Source organism: Oratosquilla oratoria, chromosome 1, assembly GCF_046742065.1.
Source record: "Oratosquilla oratoria isolate Oo_2021 chromosome 1, ASM4674206v1, whole genome shotgun sequence".
Lineage (NCBI taxonomy): Eukaryota > Metazoa > Arthropoda > Malacostraca > Stomatopoda > Squillidae > Oratosquilla > Oratosquilla oratoria.
In genome coordinates, this window is record NC_134777.1 from 135,620,985 (window position 1) to 135,645,276 (window position 24,292).

Consider the following 24,292-nt stretch of genomic DNA (forward strand, 5'->3'; position numbering starts at 1 on the left):
TCGCTACCCTAACCTCCTTTTCTCAACTTTTTCTTTTACTAGAGAGGTTCTGACAGTTAAAGGTTTTCCTGAAACCCCACCAGAAACCAGCTGGGTGATGGGATATACTGCGAGGTCCCTACTCATTGCGAGGGGCAAAACCCCGTATGCTGGTGGAGGAGGGGCAGAGGGGATACCTTTGACTGCTGACTCTCTATTCATCTTCCAGTGCACACAGGGAGTAGCAACGCCAGCTCCATACTCTATGGAACAAAACTAAAGGATAAATCGGGTTGTGAAAGCTTATACTCGTAACCGAGACCCCCTGTTTGTATATACGTAGTTGTATTCTGGACCCTTCCGACTCTGCAGAGACTACTTCTTTCATTGCTTGAGGCATCAAGCAACTGCAGTATCTTCTTCCATGTACATTAACTAAAACTTTCTAATATATGGTGACGCCCAAGAGATAAACTTGACAATGGTGACTCCACTACCTGCAATTACAGTAGACCCTAAACTCTTGCCTCCTCCCATTCCTCCAGATCCTCCTGATCCTCCTCCTAATCACCCTTCCAAAGTACTAATGAACACTCCCACAAATTTTACCCTTTCAAATAAACCCTCCTCTGACCCAGTTGACGACCCACGCAAGGCAAAGGAAAATCTCGACAACAAAGACCCTGGACTGAATATGGATAAAGATTCAAATGAAAAGGCAGTTTCCACTAGTACCACCAAACCAACAATGATCACACTAGAACCATTTGAAATGCCAAGCTTTAAAGGCAATGAAAATACTTTACATATTGAGAATCTAACTTTAAACATGAATTATGAAAATATTTCACAACAATTCAGTGAATTTGGATGCATGAAAGAAATTAGACTACGGCTGTCAGACACTTCTAACTATTGGCAATTGTGGATAATATATTCTTCCCACAATGAGGCAAAGAAGGCCTATTCAGAAAATATAGCAAAAGATATCAAATGCTCCTTGGTCAATAAGGTACCACCCAACCTAGATGTATATTACCCTACAGTGCATAATGAAAACTCACAACACGGAAACCTAAGCCAGCTACTTGGCTCATTGCAACAACCAAGGGTGAATGAGCAAACTTGTATACTTTTAGGAAACAAAGGTTAAAGCTGGAGATATGGAAAATTCCAGAATTACAAGATTTGGATGAACAAGTTTCTTAATACATGCTAAGTCTCTCACTCAAGCAGCAATGATATCTAACTTAAAAATCGAACCTGATGGAATCATCAAAGAAATAAAACCCCATTACAATTTTAGCTATGCCAAGGGAGTTATTTTCAACCAAGACCTACATGAATTGCCGGAAGAAGAAATTCTTGAAATGTGCCCCGAAACAATATGGAAAGTTGATAAAATTCCAAGATCTCACATGATTGTTATCACATTTAACAATGAAAACCTCCCTTATGATATTATAATCGACAAGGAAAAAATTAATATTCGCCCTTATAAATAAAGACCCTTACAGTGTTACAATTGTTATGGCTATGGTCATCCCTCAAGGAAATGCACAAGGAACAAAGTCTGTGGTAATTGCTCCCAAAATGAACACGGCGACTGCAACCAATGAGAACTATGTATAAATTGTAAAGAAACTCACAACGCAAAAAACAGAAACTGCCCTACATATAGAAAGGAGCAAGAAGCTGTCCTGAAAGCTTCCTTAGAAAAAACAAGCATAGGACATGCAAAGAGGCTGTTACTAAAAACAACCTACAGTGAAGTTCTCCAAACAAACATACCCAACACCATTGTAACATTCTCGACAAACAAGGATAAAAACCACAGACCTTCAGATGAAACCTCTAATCCCCCCCAACCTTTGGGGGATCACCGGACTTCCTCGAGGACCCACCGGGCTTCCTCAGAGACCCTCCAAGCTTCCTCGGAAGCCCTCAGAACTCCCGCGGACAACCCCCAGGCTTCCTCGGAAGCCCCCCAGGCTTCCTCGGAGGCCCCCCAGGCTTCCTCGGAGGCCCCCAAGGCTTCCTCGGAGGCCCCCCAGGCTTCCTCGGAGGCCCCCCAGGCTTCCTTGGAGGCCCCCCAGGCTTCCTCAGAGGCCCCCCAGGCAGCCCCCCAAGCTTCCTCGGAGGCCAAGCTTCCTCGGAGGCCCCCCAAGCTTCCTCGGAGGCCCCCCAAGCTTCCTCGGAGGCCCCCCAGGCTTCCTCGGAGGCCCCCCAGGCTTCCTCGGAGGCCCCCCAGGCTTCCTCGGAGGCCCCTCTGGCTTCTGCGATGGCACATGAAACATCCTCAAAGCCCCCTAGGGTCCCCCCATCTGCTTCTGAGAACCACAAGACATATGGGACCCTAAGCAAGAAAAGTCACAACCTTGTACAACCAAAAGTAACACCTGAAGGTGCCCGCCAAAAGAGATCCAATCACTCCAACTCGGGACCATCCCACTCAGAAAACAAAACCTGGAAACCCAAAAAAGAGACGCCTAAAACAAGCCCCACTAGAGACCCAGTAAAGAAGCGACCTAAATAATGTCTCTTATCCAGTGGAACATACATGGTTTCAACTCTTAACCTAGAACAACTTCGGATCCTTTTTAAAGAACATAAAGTCTCTGCCATTTGCTTACAAGAGACTATGCTAGGAAACACTTCCCCAAATTTAGGACATGAATATGCTATCTACAGTACATATCCCCACCTCCAGGTGTACCTATACAAGGAGGACCAGGGATAGGTACAGGCATAATTGTTCATAAGTCAATGAATCATCGAAGCCTTCACCTAAATTCAGCTTTACAAGTATGTGCAATTCAGATTTATACAACTAAATGGATTACTCTATGCTCATTATATCTAGAGCCTGCACCAGAAAACAGATTGCAAGATGAATTAGGCAATCACCGACAACTAAAACTGGAAGACCTACAGAACCTAATATACCAGCTGCCCCAACCATTCATTTTAATGGGGGATTTTAATGCCAGACACAGGCTGTAGGGAGAAAGAACATGTAATCGTTGGGGCAATATAGTAGAAAACCTACTAGACAATAACGACATTGTACTACTAAACGAAGGTTCCCCAACCAGATACGATATCACCCACAATTCTAAATCTGCCATTGACCTCACGATCTGCTCCTCTTCGTTGAGACCAGAATACCAATGGTCTGTGGACGAAAATTTATACGGAAGCGATCACTTCCCTATCCATATGAAATTAAATAGAAATATTCCATCCCCTTGTTTACCAAAATGGAAAGTTGAAGAGGGAGATTGGAAAACATACCAAGACTTCACAAAAATTGACAAAAATAATGAAGATTTTCCAAATGCCTATGTTGCCTACGAACATCTCGAGAGAATTATGATAAATGGGGCCATGAAGTCTATACCAAAAACTCAAGGAAATCCTAGACGTGCTCTAGTTCCATGGTGGACAAATGCCTGTGCCTTAAGCAGAAAAATCACTAGAATTTGCTACAAAAAGTACAACAGATGACCTATAACAGTTAACCTAATAATTTACAAAAGAGCATTGGCCAAACAAAAGAAAACGTTCAAAAAAGCAAGGAGAGAATCATTTATCAGATACATAAGTAAATTGAAACAAGACCCTCTCGTAAGCTTAGTATGGAATAGAATCCGTAAACTGATGGGAAAATTTGTACCATCTCCATTACCCATCCTTAGAATTAACAATGAAATAGTTTCTGATCCCCTTGAGGTAGCAGAAACATTTGGACGATACTTCACAAACATTTCAAGTGCTCTCCACTACACTCCCTTCTTCAGGAAAATTCGAGAAAGTACAATAGTTGTCCCTCCAAAAAGTAAAAACACGGAGGCATATAATCTCCCCTTTACACCAACTGAACTAGAGCACGCAATACCTCTATCATCTCCAACTTCACCTGGTGAGGATGATATAATTTACTCAATGATTTCACATCTTCCTACATGCACCAAAGAATTTTTCCTAAATATACTGAACAAATTTTGGACTACAGGATCTTCACCAAAGTCGTGGAAGACTTCGATCATTATAACTATACTAAAACCAGGAAAAAAACAGTCGCCCTCAAGGGTATAGACCCATTGCTCTAACCAGTTGTGTATGCAAAATATACGAATGAATGATCAACATGCGTCTTGTCTGGATATTAGAGTCGAAAAATCTCTCAAACAGACAGTTTGGCTTCAGAAAAAACAGAAGCACTATAGACCCACTGATATTTCTTACCTGAGAAATTCAGAATGCTTTCGCCACATAGAGCCAAACCATAGGAGTCTCTTTCGATCTAGAAAAGGCATATGACACCACCTGGCGTGGTGGCATCCTAAAACAACTTGCCGAATGGGGTGTAGGAGGAAATATGTTCTTTGCAATTAAAGATTTTCTTACTGATCGTATCCTAAAAGTAAGGGTAGGTTCATCTCTCTCTTCACCTTGCACCCAGGAGGAAGGCATACCCCAAGGAAGTGTCCTCAGCCCAACACTGTTCAACATAGCCATCAATGGACTACTAGAACAAGTACCGATCGAAGTGCATAGCTTGGCATATGCAGACGACATTGTTCTAATCTGTAGCAGACCATCAGCACTGGAGGCAAGCCAGAAAGTACAGACTTCCATTAAATGTACCACTGCATGGGCGAAAAAAAAGAGGCTTTAAATTCTCCCCGGAGAAAACTAAAGCAGTCCGCTTCTGCCGAAGAAAGATAAGAGAAGAAATCCCAACACTAATGCTGGAAGACTCTATTCTTCCATACGAGGATCAGATCAAGTACCTAGGACTAAGCCTTGACAAAAAACTAAACTTTAATACACACATTAATGAAATAATACACAACGTGAAACAACGCTTCAACATCTTAAAAGTTGTTTCACGTTTCAACTGGGGAGCTGACAGAACAACTCTGTTACGAATATACCAAGCTTTGTGCCTAAGCAAAATGGATTATGGATGCCAAATCTATGGGGCCGCCTGTAAAACCACCTTAGAAAAACTAGATATCCAAAACATGGCTATACGCATCTGCACAGGTGCGTATAAAACGTCACCCATAGACAGCCTAAATGTTGAAGCCGGCATTCCTCCTCTCCCAATTAGAAGGCAGGAACTAGGATTGAGATACCTAACAAGAGTACTGTCATCCAAAAACAACCCCAACTACAAGTTTGTTAGAACACCCAAAGACAGAGCTCCAACTCGACCTAAGCTCTCCAAACCGCTGGAAGTTAGACTGGAAAATAGTGCCAAGAACATAGACCTGACCCCTCTACACGTCGAAGAAAGTTTACCAGCTAAATACCCTCCCTGGTGTAGACCCGAAATCAACACTTGCACTTTCTGGTGTAAGAAAAATAGCTGCCCAGAGTCCGAACTTAGAAGCAAATTCCTTGAACACAGCAGGACCCACACAGATGCAACTAATCTATACACTGATGGATCAAAAACTGCAGACAGATTGGGTTTCTCAGTGATTACCCCTCAATCTATTATATAAAAGAGCTCATTTTAATATTTCTATTTTCACCGCAGAACTGCTGGCAGTTCTTAATGCATTAATTTATATTTTTAACAATGCATCTGACAAAATATTTGTCATATACAGACTGTAAGAGCATTTTAACATCAATAAAATCAATATTTCCAGTCCACCCCATTATTGGACAAATACAAGATTGGCTGGTCCTCCTCAGTAACAGAAAGAAAATAACTGTGAACTTCTGCTGGGTTCCTTCCCATGTGGGAATAAAAGGAAACGAATTAGCCAATACTGCAGCTAAAGAAGCAGCTGGGCTGGCACATAACTCCCAACTCAAAATCCCCAAAATGGATTTTAAAATTCGCATTAGAAGTTACACCAGAGAACAGTGGCAACTTCAATGGAATAATGGAAATGACAATCTAAAGCTCAAATCCATCAAACCTTCTGTCATCCCTTGGAGTCATTTCCAGGGAGACAGGAGGAGAGGTATCATCATGACTCGCCTTTTTTCCAAACTCCATTATGCAACACTTCTTAGTATTAAAGTCCACTTCCCATTTCTTACTCCAGTTCCATACCCTATTTAGGTCTTCTTGCAGTGCTTCACAGTCCTCATCAGTTTCTACTTTCCTTAACAGTTTGGCGTCATCAGCAAAGAAGCTCATGTAGCAGTTCACGTCCTCGTCCATGTCATTCATATAGATAGCAAACATTATTGGTGCCAGTACAGATCCTTGCGGTACTCCACTGATCACCTCTTTCCAATCTGAATATTTTTCTCTGAGCACTACTCTCATCTTTCTACCAGTCAGAAAGTCCTCCATCCATTTTAGTAGGTTTCCTTGTATTCCTCCTATGTGTTCCAGTTTTTTTAGTAATTTTCTGTGTGGTACTTTGTCAAAGGCTTTTTGCAAGTCTAGGAATGCACAATCAGCCCATCCATTTCTTGCACTATGTCTATTAGTCTTGAGTAAAAGCATATTAAGTTTGTGGTGCATGATCTTCCTTGTCTGAACCCGAATTGTCTTGGGTTTAATATGTTGTTGTCTTCCAGATGTTTTACCCATCTATTCTTGATTATTTTCTCACAAACTTTTGGCTAAAGTGCTTGTTAGTGATACTGGCCTATAGTTGGTGGGTTCTTCCTTGTTTCCTCCTTTATACATTGGTACAATGTTAGCATTTTTCCAGTCCTTGGGTATCTTTCCTTCTTTGAGTGAGCTGTTTATTAAGATGTGTATTTTGTCTGTTAGTTCTTCTTTGCACTCCTTTAGAATCCAATTTGCAATACCATCCGGGCCATGTGATTTTCTGACGTCCAGTCTTGATAGATGTTCTGATATTTCTTTTAGTGATGTTGTAAACTCACTCATGTGGGGAGATTGCTTGTTATTATCTATGTCCCAATTTTGTATTTTCTCTCTGGTGAAGACAGATTTAAAGTGATTGTTCATGACTTCGGCCATCTCTAAATCTTCTGTGTATTCTATATTTCCTTGGCATAGTTTCACCATTTCCTGTTTGGTTTTAAGTTTACCATTCACATACCGATAGAATAGCTTGGGTTGATCTTTGCATTTGTCTATAATATCCTTCTCATGGTTCCTTTTTTCCTCTCTTCTCACATTAACATACTCATTTCCACAGTTTATAAATTTGCCATTTGCTTTGTTTTTTGTCTTTTCTCCACTTTTTCCAAGCTTTGTCCCTTCTGTCTTGTTGAACCAACATTTAATGTACTCACTCTCTCGCTTTTGTCTTGGTACATGCCTGTTTACCCCTTCATTGTAATTATCCATCAATATATTCCATTTCTCTTCCACTGTTGTCTCTTCCCTATAAAATTTTTCCCAGTTTGCATTCCGGAAGAATGTCTTTAGTTTTGCAAAGTCTGTTTTGTTGTATATCAATCTTCCTTTCCTATGCTTTTCGTTCCTCTCCATGTCTATTTCTTCCTTTAGTACAGTTTCGATGAGTACATGGTCACTCTTTCCAATTGGTGTCTTGTACTGGACTTTATCCACTATTTCAGGTTCTGTTGTAAATATTAGATCTAGTTTCGATGGCTCTTCATTGTTTCTGTACCTTGTGTTTTCACGGACCCATTGGGTCATTGTGTACTCCATGGTCATGTCTAGCAGTACATTGCCCCACGAGTCATCTCCTCCTTGCACTGTCATGCTGTCCCAACAAATTTCTTTGCAATTGAAGTCCCCCATAATTACCAGATTACCCTTACCCATTAGTATCTCATTTAGTGATTTTCTTGTATCTTCTAGCATTTTTGTATGTTCGTTTTCTTTCCAAGCATTCGTTTTTGGAGGCACATAGGTCACCACAAACTTTCTGCTTTTCATATTCTTGCCTTCGACTTTTATCATGATCAGTTCAACATTACCTTTGCCCTCTGCAATTTTTGTCACGTTTAGGTCTTTTTTGGCCAAGAACATGATTCCACCTCCCTGTTTTTTATCCAGTAATTGTATAGACCTTGTCCAATAACGATGGATGGTATTTCACCTCTTAGTTTAGTCTCTACAATTCCCATTATGTCTGGTTTTGCTTCTAATAGATAATCATTGAGTTTGTTCAGTCCTGAAATTAGTCCGTCAATGTTGGTATAGGCCATTTTTAATTTTCTTCCTTCTCCATGGTTTCTTCTGTCCTTGGTTTTTTCGTTTTGATGCGCCATTGTCTTAATCTCAAGTCTATTACTCTCCACTGGAATTCTTTGCATTCTGTCTCCGTTCTCATCAAGTTTTTTTCCTTTGCTTCCCTTTTTCTAATTCCTCAGTACTCATTTCTCTTTTTATCCATATCTTATTGTACTTTTCACTCTTTGCCAAGTTGCCTACTTTTTCAAATATGTCTTCTACTACCATTTGTGACCTTAGTTTTATCTTTAGAGGTCAATTCCTATCCTTAGTATAGCGACCGATTCTATAAGTCTCTTCCAGGTCTATGCCTGAATCTCTGTCTCCCCCCTGAATTTCATTTAGGATTTCTACTGCTGTCTCTTTTTCTTCTTTTTCCCTCGTGTACCTCACCAATCCTTGTTTTTCCTTTAGTCCATATACCACAATACATTTTTTCCTATCTACTGTATCCCTGCCCCAATTTGCTTTTTCGTTAATCACTTGTATGATTGTGTCTTTTGCATTATCCTGCATTTGCTGCTTGACTATTTCTTTGAAACCAATTTCCTTATTTTCAATGTTTTCCTTCCACTTCTTAATTTCCTGGATACTATCCCCACCTAGGTTCTCTTCGATCTTTTGTGTCAATTCTTGTAATTTATTGTTCACCTCCTGCTTTAGATTTTCGCTATTGTTATTATCATTAGTTTTCTTCTTTTCATTATCATTCTTCAGTTCATTTATAACCCTTGTCATTTCTTTAATCTCGTTTGTAAGATCCAAGTTGGTTTTTCTTAGGTCCGAAATTTCGTGGGTCGCCTGAGCTAAGCAATCTATTAATCCAATAACCTCTTTTCTTAAGTCCATAATTTCATTCTCCCACCGAATCCTATTTTTGCTCATATCTCTCTCTATCTCTAATAATCTACTTAAGTTCTTTCTTTCATACTTACTAAATCCTGGGAAATCATTGTCATTATAACACGTGTTGGAATAGTGTTTGTTTACATCGCGGTTCAATAGACTGACGCCAGATGGCTCTGATTCGTGACTGGCTTTCGAGTCGTTTTCATTCATTTTCGCTAAATCCGAGTTAATACAATTGACTAGCACTGCAGAGATATCATTTCAGGTACTCACATTCACTCTCCACCCCTACAATACAAACCAGGTTTCCTTTTTCGTCGTAAATCCTCTTCTTCTTGGTCACGCGACGACGACGATGACGACGACGACGACGACGGAGATGTTTACGGCGTGAAGGCTCGTGTGTGGTCGCGCACTATACGGTATTCTGGATTCTGGATTCCAAGAAAAGACCACCTCGCTTGCGCGGGATCGGGTTTTGTGGGAGGGGAAGAATGTCTGTTAGAAAATGAAAAGATAGTAGTGTATAAAAGAGGGCTATTGCCACCGGGCGAATTGCGAGCGATTAGGGGCTAGTTTGTTGTCGTGGCTTTAGGAGAACTGGGCTAGGAACTTGGACGGTGGCGCCAATGCCGGGAGGAAGAGCATATTATATCACCAACGAAAGTTTGGAAAATGGTAGGAGACGTAGTAGGAGAGAAAGGGGGAAAAACGGAAAAATCTTTAGTGGGAGGTAAACTGAAATGAGATGTAGTATAAGAGAAAGTGAGAAAGGAAGCGAATTTTAGTCGAAGAAAAAGGAAGTGTATATGTTTGTGCGTGGGATGCGGCTATGTTCGTGAGAGGTGTATGTGTGTAATTTACGGTTAGTGAGTAGATTTCACTTCCCGCGTGTAGAGGGCGTTCCTGATTAGCCCCAGGTAAGGCATGAGAATTCCTGTTTTACCCCAGGTCGGGTTTGAGTAGCGATATTATTATTATTATTATTATCATTATTATTACCATTACTATTATTATTATTACATTATTGCGGTATATGACTCGTGTTGTGCGTTGGTCCTTTATTACTTTGTAGCTTAAATAGTTTGTAGAAAATATGATCTAAAAAAAGTTTATTGGAAGTAAAATATACAGAAAATTTTTGGGATTTTTACAGAAAATTTTCATGTTATATCTTGAGGAAATAATTCGTCTTTACCATTTTTTATTTAATACTGAAACAAACTACAGACTGTTTCATTTTAGCTTTGAACCTACAATGACAGTGGTGAAATAGGACAGTCTCTCATCGAGGTGACGTTTAGTTAATATACCTCCCGAAAGAGGGTGTTGTAGTCAGGTGTTTGACACGAGTTTATGAACGGCCGCAACGGAATTTGTACCGTACCTAAAGTGAAGCAACAAAGCCAACATAAAAATTCAAACTAGGATGCTGTGAACATGGACAAATATCATGAATATTGATCATGTTTCATGGTGTTTAGGCCTATTTAACCCATTAAACTCCGATGACAAGATTCTTGTCATTTGGTCAAATAAAACAAAAAATCATAAAACACCAAAATGTTTTATCAAACACCAGAAAAATATGACGTCAGTCCTCGCTTCGCTCGCGAGCGAAGCGAGGACTGACGTCATATTTTTCTGGTGTTTGATCAACATTTTGGTGTTTTATGATTTTTTGTTTTATTTGACCAAATGACAAGAATCTTGTCATCGGAGTTTAATGGGTTAAACATGAAAAATAAGATTCGATAGATACCTACCTATACCAAATATTTATATAGCCCATGCTGGCGTATTCTTTCATGTCACCATGGCTGTTCTTCTTGTTCTCACGGAACGTCACGGAGAAGTGTGCCGTCCCGACTTTGTGACGGCCAACATCGTCACGTTGTTGTGAAAAAAATTACACACACAGCCGCAGAATTTTTATGGTAGGCCGTAGATAATGCGCACCACCGGATAACGCGCACCCCCCATTTTTAGGCCCTTCCAACGGAAAAAAGTCGCGCACTATACGCCGGAAAATACGGTACTTGTTTGTACTGATCACTCTCTGCTAGTTTCCCTATTTTTGATAAGACATTCTCTGCTGTCGTTTGTGAACTGAATTCAACCTTAATTGGTCTGGGTTTTTTCTATACTGTATTTCCCCAGTCTATATATTTCTTCAGTTTCTTTCCCTATTTCTTGTTCACCTTGAAATATTTTTAAGACCTTGTTTACCTATTCTTTCTCACTTTTTAATCTTGTAGTCCTATTTGAATAATGCTTTTCTTCCTTTCCATATATAATTATACATTTTTTACCTGCTAAGTTTCCTACTATATTCTCTCTCATCACTTTGATAACTGTGTCCTTAGTGTGTTCCTTCATTGTTTCACTATATCTCTAAATTCATTTTTATTATCCAGAACTTTTCTCCAACCCTGTACCTCTTTTGCTATGGACTCCTTATTCTCTTTATTATTCCTCTTTAATTCCACATTCTCATCCTTTACCTCTTTTAACTGTATTTTTAATTCTATATATTTAGGTTTTGGTTCTCCTTCTTTAGTTCTTCTTGTTTATCAACTCTATGTAATTGGCTGAACCTAACCTCCCATGTTTTGTTCATTGTTAGTTTCTCCTCTCGACTCACTAATCGGGGGAGGTTGTTATCTCCCTCATTAAATCCATAGAAATAATTATCTCCACTTTCTTTTGAGTTGCTCTTATCTATATTTCTACTTTTGATACCTTTGCAGACTTTTTCGACCTCACATGTGTCGTCTGCGCACCTTTTGTTTACCCCACTTTTGACTTCCAGGACCTGTTCCTCCCCTTCCTCATTTTCTTCCATTTTTCTCAATAATTCCTCCCTTTTTCTTCACCTGCCCACTACATGAGCTTTCCCCTTCCCTACTTATACAACACAGGTACTTCTTCATTGCAGAAATCCACAAAAATTGCATTTTTTCCAGAGTTCCAAACCTTTGCTGTCTGTCTGATGTTATTCACCTAGTTGTACTTTATGGGCTGAGAGCTATGCTCGTAGTGACCTGTTTTCATATCTCTCCGCATCCAGTTTATTCTTAAAATTGTGTATAGTTTTGGCACTCACTGTTTCTCCGTTCAGTTTGTTCCAGATATCAATCACTCTACGTGGGAAACTATTGTTTTTCATGTCTCTTCTGTAACTGTACTTCTTTAGCTTCTTTTCATGTCCTCTTGTTTCTCCTCTGTCCCACTTTAATAAGTTGCCTCTATCGAGAATTTCCATCCCTTTCATAATTCTTTAAATGGTCAACAAATTGCTTCTTTCTCCTCTCTGTTCCAGTGCTGACAGATGTAATTTCTCCAATCTTTGTTCGTACATCAGATTTGACAGTGTAGGTGCCATTTTTGTTGCTACTCTTTGGATTCTTTCTAATTTTCTTATGTTCCTCATGCTAGGTGCCCACAGTGTTGCAGCATATTCTATTTTTTTAACCAATTCCTCATCCATGTAGTCGAAGGCCACTTTCATTGATCTTAAGTTAAAAGTCTCTCCAAATATTTATTGACATATTTATCAGGTGTCAAGTCACTTGAGATGATTACTCCCAGATCCCTTTCTGAATCAAATTTTTTTTACTTGTTTCTAATTTTAAATTGACCTGATACTCTATTTTTTGCTTTTTCCAAATTCCATTATGCTACATTTCTTAATGTTGAAGTTCATCTCACATCTCTGACTCCATTCCCATATTTTGTCTAGGTCTTCTTGTAGCGATCTGCAATCTTCTTCTGTCCATACTCTCTTGAGTAATTTGGCATTGTCAGAAAAGAAGTTCATGTAACAATTTACTCCCTCATCCATATCATTTATATATATGGCAAACATTAAAAGAGCCAATACAGAGCCTTGCAGGACACCACTCTTCACATCTTCCCAGTTCAAATTTTTTATGTGGTACTTTGTCAAATGTCTTATGCAAGTCCAAGAAGGTGCAGTCTGCCCAACCATCTCTTGTATTATCTCAATTAATCTCGAGTAAAAGCAAATTAGGTTTGTGGTACACAATCTTCCACTTCTAAAGCCAAATTGTTTGGGGTTTATTATTTTATTTTCTTCCAAGTGTTTGGTCCATTTGTTTCTGATGACCTTTTCAAATATTTTTGCTACTGTGCTTGTAAGGGATACAAGTCTGAAGTTTGCAGGATCTTCCCTGTTTCCTCCTTTATATATTGGTACTATGTTTGCATCTTTCCAATTTTGCAGTACCTTTCCCTCTTTGAGTGAGAAGTCTGTTTTCTCGTATAATTTGTCTGTCAGTTTGTCTATACACTTTCAGTATCCAATTTGCAATTCCATCCGGTCCATGCAGTTTCCTGATGTCTAGGTTTTTTATTTGGTCTCTTATTTCTTTTTGTGTTACCTTTATTTCTTTCATTTTGGGTGATCTTTCTTGTTGTCCATCTTCCCAAAATTGTTAGCTCTCAATTGTAAAAAGAGATCTGAAATGTCTGATCATAACTTCCGCCATTTCTGTGCCATCTATATATTCTTTATCTCCTTCACGCAATTTCACTATTTCATGTTTATCCTTTAGTTTTTCATTTATATATGTGTAAAAGAGTCTATAATATCTTTTTCATAATTTCTTTTTTCTTTCCTTCATATATTCACATATTCGTTCCTAAGTTTTATGTATGTTTGCCATTTGGATGTTTTTTTTGTCTTTAGCCTCACTACACATTTTGTTATACTGTACCAACACTTTATATAAATCTCTTTTTGTTTCTTTTTTGGTACATATTTGTTAATTCCTTCCTTGTACTTTTCTTTGAATATGTTCCATTTGTCTTCCATCTTTGTTTCCTCTTTAGAGAATTTATCTCAGTTTGTGTTTTGGATTTTTTTTCTTAGTTTTACAAAATCTGTTTTGTTGTACATTAATCTTCCTTCTCTATGTTTATCATTCCTACCTACATTGTTCTGTTCTTTTAATTCAAACTCTGTTAGTACATGGTCACTCTTTCCAATTGGTGTCTTCTACTCCATTTTGTTTACAATATCTGGTTCAGAAGTTAATATTAAGTCCAATTTCGACAGTTCCTCATTGTTTCTATATCTAGTATTTTCCTTAACCCATTGTGTTAGGGTGTATTTGATGGTCATATCCAGTAGAATGTTGCTCCAAAGTTGTTCTTCTCCCAGTTTTGCTATAATTTCTTCCCAGATTATATCCTTTGCATTAAAATCGCCCATGATTACTATGTTTCCACCCCCTTTCAATAACTCGTTTAGCACATTCATTGTGTCTTCCAGTAATTTAGAGTGTTCGCTATCTGACCAAGCCTTTGTTTTTGGTGGTACATACACTGCTACAAATTTTCTGCTTTTCATCTTTTTGTTTACAATTTTGGTCATAATTCTACATTGCCTTGGCCTTCATTAATCTTTGTCACATTTAGACCCTTTTTGGTCAATATCATTACACCTCCCTGCTTGTCTGTTCTATTTTTCACCCAGTGGTTGTGTAGACCTTGTCCCACAATCCTTGTTGATAGGAGTCCTTTCAGTTTTGTCTCTACAGTTCCCATAATTTTAGGTTTTTCTATTTCTAGATAGTCATTTAGTTAATTGATTCCAGAGACCATGACATTGATGTTTGTGTATGCCACTTTTAGTTTCATATTTTCTTTTCTTTTTTGGTTTGTTTACATTTTTTTAATGTACCATTTTTTTCAGTCTCAAGTCCAGCACTCTCCAAAAAAACTTTTTTTTTCCATCTGTTCTTTTCTCATTTCTATCATTGGCTTCAATTCTGAGAGCTTTGTCTTTCTCTTTTTCCTCATCACTCATTTCCTTTTGTATCCATATATGTTTGAATTTCTCACAGTTTGCCATTTTAACCGCTTTCAATAATACATCATCAGCTATCATTTGAGTTCTTAGTTTTATTTTCAGAAGTCTATGTTGTTTTACTTTTGAATATTTACCTATCCTGTGGATTTCATCGATTTCTTTATAAAAAAAATTTGCCCTTCATCCTGTATTTCTTTCAAAATTTCCGTAGCTATTTCCTTCTCCTTTTCTCGCTGGTATCTATACATATCATGTTTTTCCTGAATAACATGGACCACAATGCACTTACTTTTGTCAACTGTATCTCTCACCCAATTTTCCCTTTCTTTAATTACTTTCATAACTGTTTCTTTTGTATTTTCCTCCATCTGCTTTTGTAATATTTCTCTAAAAGATATTTCTTGATTTTCCTGTTCTTGTTTCCATTGATTTTTATTTCAATGAGGTCTGTTTCTTTGACTCCTCCACCTTTCCAGTCACTACTTGTTATTGCTCTTTGACCTCCTTTTTCAGTTCATTTTTATTTTTGTCATCATTCTTTATTCTTTCGTTTTCTCTTTTGAGAATTTCAATTTTGCCCTTTAGGTCACTTAATTCTTTAATCATTTGCTCATTACTCTTACGCAAAGTAATCAATTCCCTAAGTACAGCTCTGTAATCCAATTCTAAATCTATGATTTCTTCCATTAAAAGTCATTTACTTTCCAATTTCTTAATGCACTATATCTAATTTCTCTATAAGGTTTTTGCCTATTTTACCTGGGTTTCTTTGAAACCCTGAAAAACTGTTATTTTTGCACCTTTGGTTTTTCCTTGGAGTATCTATCAAACAATGTCTTTTGGGGATGACACTCTTGGACTTTCCACCAGGGCTGTGGAGTCGGAACACAAAACCTCCGACTCTGACTCCTCTATTTTTGGCACCACTGACTCCGACTCCGACTCCTCTTCGTGTAATTAACTGATTATGGCCTACATATTTTATAAAGCCTATACAACACACACTCCAATCTTGAGTAGACTTATATCATTATAACTGGTTTATATCAATAGATATATATGTTATAGTGTGGCTTTCCTAGGTTTGACCTCTTCATTAATACTTTATAAGTGAAGTAGAAACAAATTTTTTTAAAGGATATTGAAGAAAATTCAGTAAAAAAAGATTCTATAATGTAAGACATTTGGCATAATATATATCTTTGCAAATAAGTGATAAGTACATTTCAAACACAGAAATACTGTATTTTATAACAAAGGTTGAAATATAACCTTTGTAAAGGATATACAAACCTAATAATAAAAAATATATAATGGAAGATTATTTTTACATATATAGTTTTGCAAATACAAAATAAAAAAATGAAAATACTTGATAAAAGACCCAAACCTTAGGGTGCTGGTCGGAAAACTCCTAGACCCTCTTATGCCTTTACTTTTTTTTAGGAATGTCCCCTGTGGGGCTACAAGGAGAAGGATGCCTAGTCCCAATCCCCGTCCCTTTCTTCTCACCTCTTACAATCCAAGTGGAAATACTTGGCAGTATTCTTTTCCCCCACCACAGGGAAGTGGTGGATGAAGGTGAAACTGGGAAAGATGTGGGTTTTTGTAAGTACATATGGGCCTGGCAGTGAGAAGAGTGTAGAAGAAAGGGAGGCTTTTTGGATAGATTTAAATGAGTACATAGAGGATTTAGGGAGAAATGTCAATGTAATAGTACTGGGAGACCTTAATGCTAGGGTAGGAAAGGATCCAATTGATGGAGTGGTTGGGAAATGTGGAGTTCCAGGAAAGAATTGTAGTGGAGAGTTGATGGTGGAAATGTGTCTAGAGAGTTGATGATAGCAAATACAGTGTTTCAGAAGAAAGTCAAGTATAAGTACACATGGGAGAGGGTGGTGGATGGAAGGGTGGTAGATAGAGCGTTAATGGATTATGTAGTGGTAAACAGGATTATGATAGGAAGAGTTAAGGATGTACATGTTCTAAGGGGAGAGGGTGGGGGAATATTAGATAATTTTTTGGTGGAAGGTAAGTTGAGAGTGGAGGATAGATGGAGAAAGAGGAAAGGGATAAAAGGTAGGGAGGTGCTTAGAGTGAACTCTTTAAATGAAAAGGAAAAGGAGAAGGAGTACAAGAAGAAGCTGAAGGAGGAGTGGGAGGGAGTGAAGGATAGAGTAAGAGCTAGGTGTGGGGGAGGAATGGGGATGGTTCAAGGAGGGAGTCACAAAGTGTGCAAAGATGGTGTGTGGAACAAGAAGGACAGGAGGAAATAGAAGGAAGGATAGTGAATGGTATGATGAGGAAACAAAGAAGGTTGTAGAAGAGAAGAAGCGAGCTTTCTCAGATTGGTTACAAAATAGGATGAGGGAGTCATATGAGAGGTACAAAGAAAAGAAAACAGAAGTAAAGCAAAAGGTAAAGGAGGCAAAGAGGAGCACAGATGTGAAATGGGGTAAGAGTATGACAGAAAATTTTGAAAGTAATAAAAAGATGTTTTGGAAAGAAATTAAGAGAGGAAGAGGAGGCAAATCAAGTAGAGAAGAAAAGGTAAAAGGTGCAGATGGAGAGATGATAATGGAAGAGAAGGCAGTAAGGGGAAGATGGGCAGAATATTTTAGGGAGTTGCTAAATGTGAAGGAGGATAGGGAGGGAAAGATAGCTGCAGTGGGAAATGCTAAGAAAATAAGAGTGATGAGTGAGGAAAATGGAGGAGAAATAAGGAAGGATGAAGTGAAGGCAGTTGTTAAGATGATGAAAGCAGGTAAGGCACCTGGTCTTGATGGATGCCATGCAGAATGTCTAAAAAAAGGAGGTACAGTGATGGACTGGCTGGTGAGGTTATTTAATGTTTGCTGGAGAGAGGGTAGAGTGCCAGAGGACTGGAGGAATGCCTGTATAGTTCCACTCTACAAGGGAAAAGGGGACAAGTGTGAATGTAGTAGTTTCTGAGGGATTAGCTTGTTAAGTGTAGTTGGGAAGGCTTATGGGAGGATCTTGATTGAGGGGATTAGGAGAGGAACAGAGGGAGTAATTGGTGAGGAACAGTGTGGATTTAGGATGGGTAGAGGTTGTGTAGATCAGATCTTTGTGGTAAGACAGATATGTGAGAAAGCTATAGGAAAGGGGATGTTTTTTTGGCTTTTATGGATCTGGAAAAGGCAGACAGGGTAGACAGAAAGGCAATGTGGGAGGTTTTGCGGATATACGGGATAGGAGGTAAGCTTCTAGGAGCTGTCAAGAGTTTTTATGAGAGTAGTAGAGCTTGTGTCAGGATTAGAAATGGAGAGAGTGAGTGGTTCGAGGTAAAGGTGGGACTTCGTCAAGGATATGTTATGTCGCCCTGGCTGTTCAACTTATACATGGATGGGGTAGTGCAAGAGGTAAATGCAAGGGTAGTGGGTCAGGGATTGGAAATGATTAAAGAAAATGGAGAAAAGTGGGAGGTGAGCCAGCTGTTGTTTGCTGACAACACTGCGCTTGTGGCAGGATCGGAGGAGGGATTGAGGAAGTTGGTGACAGAGTTTGGGAGAGTGTGTGATAGAAGAAAGCTGGAGATAAATGTGAGTAAAAGTAAGGTAATGAGATGTACAAGGAGTGAAAGTGGCAGTAGACTGGAAGTGAGTATTAAGGGAGAATGACTGGAGGAAGTGGATAGTTTTAGATACTTGGGTGCAAATGTGGCAGGAAAAGGTGGAGTGAAGGTGGAGGTAGAATGTACATTGAGAGAAGCAAGTAAATGCCTTGGTGGATTAAAAAGTGTAATGAGGAATAGACATTTGGGAATGGATGCTAAGAGGAGACTGTATGAAGGAATGATTGTGCCAACAGCACTGTATGGGACAGAAACATGGAACATAAGAGAGGAAGAGAGAAGGAGTTTGAATGTGTTTGAGATGAGGTGTCTGAGAAGTATGATGGGAGTTACTAGGCTAGATAGAGTGAGAAATGAGGAGGTGAGGAGGAGAGCAGGGGTGGAAAGGGAGTTGGGAGATAGGGTTGATGAAAGTGTATTAGGATGGTTTGGACACATGGAAAGAATGAGTGAAGAAAGACTATTAAAAGAGGTATGGAAGGCAGATGTGGAGGGAGAATATAAAGGGATGTCCTAGGATGAGGTGGATGGATGGGGTGAAGGGGGCTTTGGAGAAGAGGGGAATGTCCGTTGAGGAAGGACGGGAGAGGACAGAAGACAGGGGTGAATGGAGAATGGTTGTATATGGATGATGTTGTGATGCATGCGGTGGAATGGGCGGTGGGATGGGGTGTGAGTTAGTATGTGTGAGCAAAATTTGACACAGCCCGAAAGAATTTCTCCCCGTCTTCTCCTTTTATGCATGGGGGGGACGGAGAGGGTGGGTCGCCGATTTAATGAAGCGGCCTTGCTGTGGATGTGCTGTGTCTTGCAACACTGCTTCTGACCCAGGGCAGTGGACAAAGTGCAAGGATGACCCATTATCCAGGAGGTGCTAATATAAGAGGGAGGGTGGAGGGGTGTGGAGTGTATTCAGGGATGGAATGGGTGGGAATGATTTTGTGCCTTTTCCTTTTTGGCTACCTTCCTTGTAAGGGGGAAAAAGCCTTGGTATATGTATGTATGTATGTACTTTATAAAAGAAGTTTAGGCAAATTTCTTGAAAGGAAGCAGTACATATAGAAAAAATAAACCTTATTGATACGAGTACGGTACAAGGTCGAGTGTTACAGCTGAACATGTATGATACTGAAAGGTATATGTATCATACATACTTTTTGGGTATCATTATCCTTCATATGTTTTTATACCTTCTTTTGTCTTAATGTACTGAAATTACTGACACAAGTACCTCTTGTATATTTTTACCGACTCCGACTCCAGTGACACCGTAATTGCTTCTTACTCCATGACTCCAACTCCACAGCCCTGCTTTCCACTGTGCTTATATCCAGTCCTCTTTTCATTGGTTTGTTTATTTTTATTTTTCATTCTCCATTTTGCCAAAACTATACTTTTTTCAAGAACTGGATTTCTTTTACCGGTCACCCAAATACCACAGCTTACCCATCCCGTACAATAACTGGTTTCCCTCATGTTCAGCAACAAAACCATCAGATATGCACTCAATCACTGCACTTCTTTTCGCTTTGGTGTCCAGTGCATGTATGTGTGTTTGTGTATGTAAATATTTCTAATTCAGTAACAAAATATTTTACTTGGGTCTTCTTACCAAGATTTTCTGATTTCCTGTTCAACTTCCTGTCTGTGGGGTTGAGAAAAAACACTGTATTACCAAGAGAATCCATGGTGAGGGATATATATATTTGTGTTTGAAATGAAATGTCTGAGAAGTATGGTACGGGTTAGAAGGTTGGATAGAGTGAGAAATGAGGAGGTGAGGATGAGGGCAGGGGTGGAAAGGGAGATGGAAAATAGGGCTGATGAAAGAGTTTTGGGATGATTTAGACATATGGAAAGAATGAGTGAAGAATAATTAGTAAAAGAGATTGAAAGGCAGAGGTGGAGGAAGTGATCTGGAGGGGATGACCAAGGGGCTTTGAGTAATAGGGGAAAGTCTGTTGACCAAGGAAGGGGGAAGACAGGAGATAGGGATGAGTGGAGAATGCCTGTGTATAGATGATACTGTGATACAAGGAATAGAGGGGCAGGGGATAGGGGTATTGAGTGGCTATGTGCGAATAATATTTTGACACAGCCTGAAAGGCTTTCTTCCTGGCTTCTTTTTTTCTGTATGAGGGGACGGAGAGGGGGGTCACCGATTAAATGATGCAGCCTTGCCATGGTTGTGCTATGTCTTGCTGCATTACTTGTGACCCAAGGCAGTGGGCAGGATACAGGGAAGCATGGTGGATGGGAGTGGGTATATGCCTTTTGACTTGGCTACCTCCCTTGTAAGGGAGAAAAAGCCCTTGGTATATAGATAGATATTTAGTTGTTTTTTTTTGTAAACAATTAAACAAGTGTCTAATCTTGACAGAGCACTTCCTCCATCCATTCTGTCGGACAATTGCTGCATGTGTCATACTGCTGCACTCAAAGCTGTTACTAATTTAGAAGAAAGGAATTTGATATATGTGTCTTTTCACAACAGCATCTTTCAGGTGAGATATATAGATTTTAGATGCCAATAATTTTCATGATCCATCAGTTATTGAACGTGAAAATGATAAAATTTTCAAGTTGGGAGAATAGTGAAAGTATGTGTTTAGTGTGTTGCACAAAAAAAATAATAATTAAAGATTAAACTAGATAAAAGAATAAACAAATAAAAAAAAATAATAATAAATAAATAAAAGAATGACAAATAAAATCATATAGTTTGCTTGACATTGCATCCTACACATGGCAGGATGAGAGATTTGAGTCACATTGTGAGGATGGATCAAGAAAATACTATTGTCTTCTTGAGAATTTTCTTTCTAATAAAGATTATGAAATATATTTTCCAAAATTCCTCTAGTAAAAACTGGGCTTGTTTTTATTTGATATCTAACTTCCAAATCAGGTACCATTCTATGTTGCCATAGATGATGAAACCGAACATGTGATAGTGGCTATACGAGGAACTCTATCACTACAGGATGCAATTACTGATATGACTGCACTGGCAGCTCCAGTAAGTATAATATTGACTGATTGCACTGATTAACAATTTTTTTTTTTTTTTTTTTTTTCTCCCAAAAAAACTGAAGTGGGTGAATGTAATGGATTTTTTTTTTTATGCAAAATTCCAATATGTTTTCAAGATTTGTCTATCAGGCATTATATTTCCATGCTATAGTTTAATTTATAACAACTTTACATCTTTAATCAGTATATCAAGATGATATTACTAATGTACTGACTTTTGAAATGTATTGATATTGGATGTTTGGCTATATTTAGCCTCTGGACCATCGCTTCTTAGGGTCCAACAGTAATCAGCTAGCATAGAAGTACTCCACTTTCCTTAGTACCGAGTTACCATGTTCAGAAAGACTTGGTGAAACTTCTTGCTGTGCTCGTCACTGACTGCACCAAGATTTGTTGGAAAAAAGTTCAAGTGAGAATACAAGAAGCAGATTCTTAGGCTCATTTTGATTGCAGCCCAGGTTTTTGTATGAAGTCAGGTCTTTCAGAATGTCATGGTAATTTTCTTATCAGTGATTCCCAAAAAATTCTTTTCAAACTTTTTTAATAAGAGCTATGCAACTTTTTCAACATCAGTAAGCACTTCGTCAAACTTTTGATTTCGCATCAGTTATTCAATCTGTGGTCGTACAGAAATACTTTCCTTAATTTATGCATGTCTTACTCTAGGAATCTTATTTTCTCAAATATGTGAATCCATTGCCCGATTTATCCATACTTTTGATGAAATTCTTTATCAAACCCAGCTTAGCAAAGGAGGCTGAATTTTTTTTTCTCTTGATCAACAAGTGGAGTAATAATGACATTCTTCTCTCATGGAACCAGTGATCTCTTTGGCTACACTTTATATGTATGTATATATATATATATATATATATATACTGTATGTATATATATATATATATATATATAATATATATACACACACACACACATATATATATATACATTTTTTACTGTCCCAATCATAGATCCTTCTATCTATGTACCAAGGGTTTTTTCCCCTATATGAGGGAGGTAGTCAAGTCAAAAGGCGTACTCACTCCACCACCCTTTTCTCCCTCTCAGCTCCTCATGGATGATGGGTCATCCCTGTATCCTGCCCACTGCCCTGTGTCAGAAGTAATGCAGTAAGACATACCATATACTCGTGTATAGGTCGCACTTTTTTAACTAAATATTTTGCCAAAATCAGGGGTGCGACCTATCCACTCGACATTGATGAGGGACAGTACTACTTTGTCACCGAAGTTGCAACAATTGGCGATTTCAATGTGACAGTGATATGGAAATTCAGTGGTGTTTGCACAATATGCATCGGAAAGCTTTTCAAACCTTTTGTATGCATGAAATATATATATCAAAGTTTCCTACTGACTCACTGCTTTAAACTGAACTATTGCTGCTGGAAAACCATATATCAATTACAATAAAATCGTAAAATATTCTCTTTTCCAACTCTATTGTATGTTTTATAGTATTTATAAGCAATGCAACCTTGACCCTTTGTTTACCATATGTTACTGTACATCACCTGTTTCACTCGTGACTGCATTTCTATATGTGTTCAAATTATGTTTTTGTAGCATAACGTAACATCCCATAACGTAACTTAAATAAATTTATGATTTCGTAATAAAGATTTATTTTCATAAATTTGCATTAGGCCTACCGTACTGTTAGATCTATGGTAGATTGCACAGAGTTTTAGGCCTAATAACTGCAAACCCTAATCATGAGTACCAGTAAGAGAAAGAGCTATGAAGAAGGTTTTAAGCTGAAAGTAGTGGATGACACAGAAGAACATGGAAACAGATTGGCAGAAAGGGAGTCTGGGGTTTCAGAAAAGATAATGAGGGGATAGAGAAAGCAGAAAGATCAGCTTAAAGAAATTTTCTTCTATACTGCTGTATAGTGTCCAGTTGACAGTTTAAATGTATTGATTTTTTTTGGTCAACTTGACTATGACATTTTTTACACAAGTGCATTTGTTTACAATTATAGTTTTAGAAATGCAACAGTTATTTAAGTAAATTTGCATTATGCACACACGTGACAGTCAGACAATCTACATGTGTTCTGATATTAAAATTTTGTGAGTAATGTTTTGAAATAAAGGTAAATATCTGATCAATTTTAAGTTTGAATGGGTCTTGTAAATCGCCAGATTATAGTGCGACCTATCTGCAGGTCAACCGCAAATAACCACTTTGACAACCACAAACTAGCAATGTGACCTGTACACTGGTGCGACCTATACATGAGTATATACAGTAGTACATCCACAGCAAGGCTGCTTCATTTAATCTGCGACCCCCTTGTCTGTCCCCTCATGCAGAAAAAGGGAAGACTGGGAGAAATCCCTATGTGCTATGTCAAAATATTCACATAACCAATCCCTACCCCACATCCCCTGCCCCCTCCCTTCTTTACATCACAGTATCACAACCGTTCTCCACTCACCCTTATCCTCTGACTTTTTCCTTCCTTGGTCAACAGACATTTCCCTCTTGCTCAACACCCCCTCAGTTGTCCCCTCATGTTCTCTTCATCCACCTCTGCCTTCCATACCTCTTTTACTAATATTTTATACTCATTCTTTCCATGTGTCCAAACTATCCCAAAACTCTTTCATTAGCCCCATCTGCCATCTCCTTTGCCACCCTGCCCACAAACTCCTTGTTTCTCACTCTATCCAACCTTGTAACCTCTACCATACCTCTCAGACATTTCATCTCAAACACATTAAAACTTTTCATCTCTACTTCTTCCTCTCATAGAGGAAGCAACAAAATTTAGTGTAGCCCATCTGCATTCCAAGTAAAATTGCCACAACCTTTAGTTC

The 24,292-nt window shown here is 38.7% G+C and overlaps 1 protein-coding gene across 11 annotated transcripts in view; it reads left to right on the plus strand.

The window, feature by feature from the left end:
* Window positions 1-24,292, plus strand: part of LOC143027327 (diacylglycerol lipase-beta-like) — a 418,191-nt gene that overhangs the window by 203,759 nt on the left and 190,140 nt on the right. For all 11 annotated transcript variants that reach the window (XM_076188602.1, XM_076188608.1, XM_076188615.1 and 8 more), the window contains exons 9-10: window positions 20,795-20,918; window positions 21,323-21,433. In XM_076188602.1, the coding sequence (XP_076044717.1) occupies window positions 20,795-20,918; window positions 21,323-21,433 (235 nt within the window). The remainder of the gene's footprint in view (window positions 1-20,794; window positions 20,919-21,322; window positions 21,434-24,292) is intronic.